The sequence below is a fragment of the Mandrillus leucophaeus genome, unplaced genomic scaffold (assembly GCF_000951045.1).
Source record: "Mandrillus leucophaeus isolate KB7577 unplaced genomic scaffold, Mleu.le_1.0 Scaffold294, whole genome shotgun sequence".
Taxonomy (NCBI): Eukaryota; Metazoa; Chordata; class Mammalia; order Primates; family Cercopithecidae; genus Mandrillus; species Mandrillus leucophaeus.
The window spans coordinates 4,893,813-4,902,828 of record NW_012103076.1 but is presented as its reverse complement, the minus strand read 5'-3'; the positions used below and the strand labels follow the sequence as shown (position 1 = coordinate 4,902,828).

The following is a 9,016-nucleotide window of genomic DNA, read 5'->3' as shown; positions in this document are numbered from 1 at the left end:
CAGAAGGAATTTCGCAAAAGACGGTGCTTAGACTGCAACATTGGGTCCTTCCTGAGCATCCAGCCTGACAGGCTTCAACTCCAACTGCGGTATCAGTTCTTTCCTGGATCTTCAGCCGGCCAGCCTACCCTGCAGATCTTAGACTTGCCAGCCTTTATAATTGTGTAAGCCAGTTTCTTAAATCTATATATAATGTGTGTATACATACATATATGTATGTCAATGTATTTTATATAAATGTAAGTGTATATATTTTTTATATATACATACATTTCCTATGGGTTCTATTTCTCAGGAAAATCTTGACTAATACACTCCCCTTTCAGAGAGAACCACTAGCAGAGAAATCTTTGGTCAAGAAATATAATTGCATGGTGTTTTCCTTGATGGCCTGGTTGGATCATACACTGTCATATATGTCCCCTTCTTTTGTCCAGAAAAGGTAGTGTTGGACAGTCAGGAGGAACACCCAAGAAGAAACCCTAATCAGTCCACCTACGTTGAACAAAATAGAACATACTTGAAGTTTCCAGATGCTGAAAAGCCTTTTAAACTCAGCTGACCTGAGGTCCTGCAGACCCAGGATCCCTGTCACCCACTGGGGATGTGAGGTACAGGAGCAAGCCCCATGTACTGGCCTCATACTGAGGCCCAGTTGAGCTCCACAATGGGACAAAGTGCTGTTTTCCCTAAAACTTGTTCTCTTTACTCTTCAAATCAGCATTTGGTACTACTGCCAGTGCCAGTGCTGAGTGTTTCAAAAACAGTTCCACTTCTTAAAATAAAAATGTTTATGGAGAAAAGATCATACTTCTAATCTCTTTCAGTTATTTCCGCGGTAGAAACTGGGTACTTCATATCTGAAAACCCAGATTAATTGCCCTTGGAGTGGGACAGACAGTAGAGATTGAATGTAGCTGTAGCAAGTTAAATCTTCAAACAAAACATGTAAGATGATTTTAGCGTCTTATATAGGCTTCTGGCACAAGGTATGTGTTATTAAATATGTCACGTGAGTAAGAGCTTCTCGGAGCGTTCCCTAGAGAGGTGGCTGAGTGTATGTGTTTCTCACAGTATCATTGTTGAATATTAGAGCAGCTGCAGGTTAGAAAGGAAGGCAGGGCTTCTGGGCAGATGCCTGGCAGGAGAGGTGCTCTCTGCAGAGTTAGTGCCGGGAACTGGTGCCACCTCCCCACCCTATCTCCCTGCACACGTGTCTCATGCAGGGCCACACTTGGCCCAGTCAGTGTGGTCAACGGTGAAGAGCACACGCTGTTTGCTCGCTTTGTGTTGACTTTCCTTTTTACTTTTTGTTTGTTACCTGTCTAATTGCCTCTGGTCTGTGGGTAAATGCTTTATTAGTTGGGGCCAAAGCCCAGGCATTCTCCGGGCCTAATGAATCAGGCTGCGTCTCCAGGGAGCCCACGGTGTGAAGTACCTGGGCACGTGAGTCACTGGGCTGGGTGGCTGCAGAAGCCTGTCACGGCAGTCGGCTCCCTCACTGCCTCTGGACTTGCCAAAGTTTTGGTGAGGTGGAGAGATCGCCACAGGCTGAAAGCATTAAGGAGAACCACCCTGGGATGCGGAGCAGTCAGTGTACTTTGGAGGAAACATACAAACCAGGTGAGTGTGTGTGGACAAGCTGGGGCTTGGCTGCCAGATGCCACCCTCTGGTGGGACTGCTCAGGGACATCTCCTCCTCCTCGCTTAACATCTTCCCCAGGTGTTTCTTTGAACAGAGCAGTGGGTACTTTTCCAGCAATATAAAAAGCTTTGAACAGAGAAATTTTACAGATGGTATTAACTTTTTAAAAATTAAACAAAAAACAGCCTAATTTCAGAAGTTGGAATTTCTTACATTAAAATCCTGGGAAAATTAAATATTATGCCATGAGTTTTTACATCTCTAAAACTAGGGTAATAATACTGACTACCTGGTGTTGCCATGAAGATTCAATGAGGCAATGCTTGTAGATTATCTTCTTGTAGATTGGTAATACAAACTTCAGAATTTAAAAATTTATCCATGCTCACCCTCTCTCCCTCTCCTTGTTTCTCTCTCCCCCTCTCTCCCTGTCTTCTCACCTTTGATCTAAGTCAACAAAAATTCATTTTGTGCCCTGTGAGCCAGGACTGGGCATACAATGGTGAACAAGACACACATGGCTCTGCCCCATGGAACTTTCCATTCTGGCCAAGATGATAGACAAGGAACAATAAAGAATATAGGTAATAATGATGGCTGGTGATAACTGCTGTGAAGAAAAATAAAGCAGGGGTGAGGCTTCTAGAGGGTGGCATGTGTGAGGTGAGCAGATACTATTTATACAGGGTGGATGAGGAAGACCTCTTTGAAGACCTCATATTTCACCCAAAGAATGGAGCCAGCTGGAGGTAAATCTGCATCCACAATGTAAACAGCAATGGATTAAGGCATTCGAAGCAGTTTCTGAATCCTCAGGAATACTGCTGATAACATGTCAGTGTTACTAGCTGAGGGATGATCATCATGAAACTTTTTAAGTTCTAGAAAGAATTTCTAAATCTGTGTGTGTGTGTGTTACATGCAGGGAAAGTGCATTTTCCTCAGCATGGATTATGATTGATCTCTCTCTATGAGAACACTGTTGAGAGAAGCTCAGCTCAATTTAGCAGAGCATAAGTGGAAAGTAGACATTTGAATGATACTGATGGTTGATTTCCATTAAGTAGGAATTGAACTGTTGAATTGTTGCTTCTTTGACACGTGGAAATGAGTAAAAACCTTACGTATCTCTTGGCCTTTAAAGAAAATCTACTTTGATATAAAAAATGCTGTTTAAAAATTCAGCTTATACCCCCACAACTATCAGAAATGCAACTAACAGCTAGCAGTTTGTAAGGAGTTGCCTTGGAAACTTCTTTCCTAGAGAGAACCCTCCACATGTAATGTACGGCTTGCCATTTGGAAAACAACCAGTGTGAAATCCTTCTAGAATCTGTAGGTGTGCCAAGGCAGGCTTTTCCTCATGGAGAAGTAAGTGCTGGTGCTTTAAGGGAAACCCTTTTTCATAGGTGTATGGGAAGAAGAAATCCCTGTCAGCCTACATTGGCTGTGGCTGCCGTTGCGTTCCACAGCAGTTCATCTTGAGATGTTTCTGGCAAACCTCTGTTTTCAGTGCTACTACATATAGGGACTGTTTACCACCCCTGGTATGTACTAACCGCTAAGGTACTTAGTAGCACCTTGGCCTTTTTTATTCCACATCTGTGTTTTGACTCACAGTTCCTTTCTTTGTAGCAGTTCATGACATGTGTGCTTTAGAGTTTTGATATTTCATTTAGAAGGTTGACCTGGGTCACCTTAAAGTGACTTTATGTATGTTTGCAGTATTTGGTTAGTTTAAGCTTTAGTGTAATCAACAGAGAATGGCTATCTTAGCAGCATATTAATTTTTCAGGTGTTAGTCTTTTGTTTTCTTCGGAGACAGTGGTGTTAATGAGCGACTCTAGGAAGTTCCCCTTGTTCTGTATCCAGCACCAGGAAGGGAGGGTGTCAGGCTGGAATGATAATTAACGAGAGTTCAGGTTTGTCTGTCGCAAGATGAGGCGAATGTTTTTACTTGCACTCTGGGATCTCAAGCGCACTCAGACGGATGGGTGCTTTGGTCATGTTCTGGCATTCCCACTGCACATCATGCATTTGGAGTGATGTTACTGAGGCTGTGAGGGGACACAGCATAGGCGGCATGAAGAATTTAGCAGGAATTTCATGGTAACATAGAGTACTCACTTCACGCTGCTTTACAGTCTTGAGTGTTGACTTCCTCAAATTATCCATTCATTTTTCATTTATGGGGTAATCAGCATAGAATCTCGAAGCAAGCAGTGAGATCTAAGGGCTTGAAAATCAATGTGCCCGTGATATATGGCTTCAGACTAGAGCGTCAATTCACACTGCCTCACAGTGCTGACCCCGCGGAGGGTGGAGCTGGCTCCATCCGCCCTAAGCTGCTCCCTGGGAAGGGCCTGCATCCTGACCCTGTGTCCTCTCACCTTCAGGGGCAGGTTGGAGCTGGGCCCTGTGCTCCCGAGTGGCATCCTGGTTGGGACGAAGGACTTGTGAGAGTGTGGGTGAGGAGAGGCCAAGCTCCTGGCAGCACCAGGCCAGCCAGTTCCCGGGTGCATTCCCAGGTTTGAGGCACTGACTTGAGTGGAAAGTTTCTCCTTCCTATCTCTCTCCAAGGCCATGATTGCAGATCACCACAGCCAAGACTCACAGGAGAGCCACCAAAGGCAGAAAAGGGTTTTGTTTTATTTTTCCTCTTTTTTGAAAAGAAAAACCAAAAAAACTTGTTTTTCTATGAGGTAGATTTGTCACAGGTTAAACCATCTCATTTTATATTTTTAGTGTAGAGAAGAGGTTTCACCATGTTGGCTAGGCTGGTCTTGAACTCCGGACCTTAGGAGATCCACCTTGCCTGGCCTCCTGAAGTGCTGAGATATAGGCATGAACCACCGCGCCCAGCTGTAACTATCTCATTTGAAAACCAAGGACAAGGAACATAAGCATTTATCTCCAGAAATACAATAAGACAAAAGGGAACAGAACACAGGAGGGAGGAAAGCTTAGAGAAATTCAGGAAGAAACGTTGCAGTGCCTGTGGGAGATGCTCACCTTCAGATTGTCGGAGGCAGCCTGTGTTCTTCACACCCTGCAGCTACCTTGTCTGCTGCCACTGTGAGGTGCCTGGGTAGCCAGCTGCTTCGTGAGATTGGTTGTTTTGAGCTAAGCCTGGGAGCAAAACAGGATTAAAGCAGAGGGATAAGATTGGGTTTGATGAATGTTTAACACAAAACAATTTTGGGCCTGGCATAGTGGCTCACGCTTATAATCCTAACACTTTGGGAGGCCAAGGCAAGCGGATTACCTGAGGTCAGGAGTTCGAGACCAGCCTGGCCAACATGGTAAAACCCCATCTCTACTAAAAATACAAAAATTAGTCGGTTGTGATGGTGCATGCCTGTTATCTCAGTTACTTGGGAGACTGAGGCAGGAGAATTGCTGGAACCCAGGAGGCAGAGGTAGCAGTGAGCCGAGATCATGCCACTGCACTCCAGCCTGGGCAACAGAGTGAAACCATATCTCAAAAATAAATAAATAAATAAAATTCTGTACATTCACTCACTCAGCAAACACTGGTTGATAATCAACAACTTACCAGGCATCCTGTTTAGCTCTGGGAGTGCAAAGATAGGAGAGTCAGCAATTTATCAATTTGTTAAGGTGATATTTCCTATTAGTTTTTGTAGGGGACTTATTTTTCTCTTTTGTTAAGTTCAGCCATTGATATTTTAAAACAGATGCCTCTGATCTGTGGGTGAATGTGCCTTTGAGGCATAATTGACAATAATAATCTGTACCTACTTAAGGCATAAAATCTTGATATGTTTGGACATACGTATACACAGTTGCCGCCATCATCGCAACCAAGATAGTGACTGCATCCAGTACTCCAGACTACTTGGGATTCTCTTTTCTCCCCAGTGCTACCCATCCCTTCCCCAGGCAACCACTGATCTACTTTCTGTCACCATGGATTAGACTGTATTTTCTAGAATGGTATATGAATTGGATCATACAGTACATGTCCTTTTATAGTCTGGCTTCTTTCATGCAGCATACTTCTTTTACACGTCGCATGGTCTCAATAGTTCATTCCTTTTCATTGCTGGGTAGCTTTCCATCATCTGGATATACCACAATTTCTTTATCCATACACATGTTGGTGGCATTTGGGTGTTTCCAGTTTTAGACTATTCAAAATAAAGCCTTTGTGAACATCAGCATACAAATGTTTGTGTGAAGATGTGCTTTTGTTTCCCTGTGGTAAATACCTAAGATGAAATTGTTGAGTCATAAGGTAGGTATATGTTTAGCTTTAAAAAATACTGCCAAACAACTTCCAAAGGAGTTGTTCTAGTTTGTATCCACACCGTGGTGTATGAGAGTCTAGTTCATCTACATTCTTTCCAACACTTAGTGTGGTTAGTCTGTTTAATTTTAACCATTCTACTAGGCGAGTAGTGGTATTTTACTGGAGTTTTAATTGGCATTTGCCTAATGACTAATGATGTTGAACATCTTTTTTATGTGCTTATTTGCTATCCATCCATCATCATTGGGTGAACTGTTTGTTCTACTCTTTTGCCAATTTTTAGTTGGGCTTTCTGTTTCTTATTTAGTATTATTATTGTTTTTTAAAATATTTCTTTATTATTGAATTTTGAGTTCTTTAATGTTCTAAATATAAGCCTTTTATCAGATATGTGAATGCAAATATTTCCCCCAGTCTGTAGCTTATTTTTTCATTCTCTTAGCAGTGTTTCATTCTCTTAGTGTGTTTCAAAGAGCACACATTCTTAATTTTGAAGAAATTCAGTTTATCATTTTTTTTTCTTTTATGGACCATATATTTGGTGTCAGATCTATGAAATCTTTATCTAACTTAAGGTCACAAAAATTTACTCCCATGTTTTTTTCTAGAAGATTTTAGTTTTAGGGTTTAAATTTATAGCTGTGATCTATTTTGAGTTAATCTTTGCATGTAGTCTGGATCAAAGTTTTATGTAGTTCATTTTTGTTGGCTTATGTGTAAACAACGGTTCCAGCACCAACTGTAGAAAAAAATGATCTTTTCTTCTGTCTCTTATTAGAGAAAACTTCTTTAGTTTTCTTAGTATCTAGAGAAAAGTGCCTTTTCTCAGAGACTGAATTGTCTGTACATCTTTGCTAAAAATCACTTGTCTGCATATATATATAGACCAGTGGTAGACGATATATATGGGTCTATTTCTGAACTTTTCATGCCGTACCATTGATCTGTTTGTCTGTGATATTGCCAATACCACACTGTTTTGATTACTGTCATTTTATAATAACTCCTAAAGTAGGTAGTGTAAGTTTTCCAGTTCTGTTCTTCTCTTTCAAAGACCTATATTAGGTCCTTTGCATTTCCGTAAGAATTTTGGTTTTTTTTTTTCTGTCAATTTCTAGGGGAAAAAGCCTGCTTAGACTTTGATTGGGAATACATTAAATCTACAGATCAATTTGGGGAAAACTGATAACTTCAAAATATTGAGTCTTTTAATCTATGACATGATATATCTCTATTTGGGTAACTAATTTCTCTCAGTAATGTTTTATAGTTTTCAGCACACAGACATTACTTATCTTTCATGTAATTCATCAGTAAGTATTTCATATTTTTATATATTTTTTAAAATTCCAGTTTCAAATTGTTCATTTGTATTTTTTAGACATATAACTTAATTTTGTATATTAATCTAGTATCATACAACCTTGTTAAACTAACTTATTAGTTCTACTAGCTTTTCTGTAGATTCCATAGGGTCTTCTCAGATGATTATGTCGTCTGTGAATAAAGCCAGCTTTACCTTTTCCTTTACAATCTAAACTACTTTTTCTTTCTTTTCTTTTATTGCACTGGCTGGCTATAATGTGGAATAGTGTTGAATAGAAGTGGTAAGAGTAGAAATCCTTGTCTTATTCCCCATCCTAAGAGAAAAGCATTCAGTGTTTCACCATTAAGTATGATGTTATCTGCAGGGGTTTTTGAGATGTCCTTTATCAAGTTGAGGAAGTTTCCTTTTATTTCTTGTTTGCTGAGAAGAGGAATGCGAGTTAGATTCTGTTAAATAATTTTCCTGCATATACTGAAATGATCGTTTTTTGTATGTTGATATGGTGAACCACATTGTTTATTTTAAAACTGTTAAACTGGAGTAAACTCTACTTGGTCATGCTGTATTTTCCTTTTAATATATTGTTGGATTTGGTTGGCTAAATTTTTTTCTTGCATCTATGTTACTGAGAGGGATTGGTGTATAGTTTTCTTTTCTCTAATGATTTTGTTATTGTGGCAGTGCTGGTCTTATTGGATGAGTTGGGAATTATTTGCCCCTCTTCAGTTTTCTGGAAGAGTTTATGTAGAGTTGGTATTATTTCTTTAGTTTAATTAGATCCAATTTGTCAATTTTGGCTTTTGTTGCCATTGCTTTTGGTGTTTTAGTCATGAAGTCCTTGCCCATGCCTATGTCCTGAATGGTATTGCCTAGGTTTTCTTCTAGGGTTTTATAGTTTAGGGTTTTAGGTCTAACATTTAAGTCTTTAATCCATCTTGAATTACTTTTTGTATAAGATGTAAGGAAGCGATCCAGTTTCAGCTTTCTATATATGGCTAGCCAGTTTTCCCAGCACCATTTATTAAATAGGGAATCCTTTCCCCATTGCTTGTTTTTGTCAGGTATGTTAGAGATCAGATGGTTGTAGATCTGTGGTATTACTTCTGAGGGCTCTGTTCTGTTCCATTGGTCTATATCTCTGTTTTGGTACCAGTACCATGCTGTTTTGGTTACTGTAGCCTTGTAGCATAGTTTGCAGTCAGGTAGCGTGATGCCTGCAGCTTTATTCTTTTGACTTAGAATTGTCTTGGCAATGCGGGCTCTTTATTGGTTCCATATGAACTTTAAAGTAGTTTTTTCCAATTCTGTGAAGAAATTCATTGGTAGCTTGATAGGGATGGCATTGAATCTATAAATTACCTTGGGCAGTATAGCCATTTTCACGATATTGATTCTTCCTATCCATGAGCATGGAATGAATATTCTTCGATTTGTGTGTGTTCTCTTTTATTTCGTTGAGCAGTGGTTTGTAGTTCTCCTTGAAGAGGTCCTTCACATCCCTTGTAAGTTGGATTCCTAGGTATTTTATTCTTTGAAGCAATTGTGAATGGGAGTTCACTCGTGATTTGGTTCTCTGTCTGCTATTGGTGTATAGGAATGCTTGTGATTTTTGCACATTGATTTTGTAACCTGAGACTTTGCTGAAGTTGCTTATCAGCTTAAGGAGATTTTGGGCTGAGACGATGGGGTTTTCTAAATATACAATCATGTCATCTGCAAACAGGGACAATTTGACTTCCTGTTTTCCTAATTTAATACCCTTTATTTCTTT

General features: G+C 40.1%; 1 protein-coding gene across 1 annotated transcript in view; it reads left to right on the top strand.

Annotated features, from left to right (window-relative positions):
* Positions 1-1,493: 1,493 nt before the first annotated feature.
* Positions 1,494-9,016, top strand: part of FHOD3 (formin homology 2 domain containing 3) — a 237,779-nt gene continuing 230,256 nt past the window's right edge. The window contains exon 1 of the mRNA XM_011986117.1: positions 1,494-1,623. Coding sequence (XP_011841507.1) covers positions 1,581-1,623 — 43 coding nt within the window. The 5' untranslated portion in view covers positions 1,494-1,580. The remainder of the gene's footprint in view (positions 1,624-9,016) is intronic.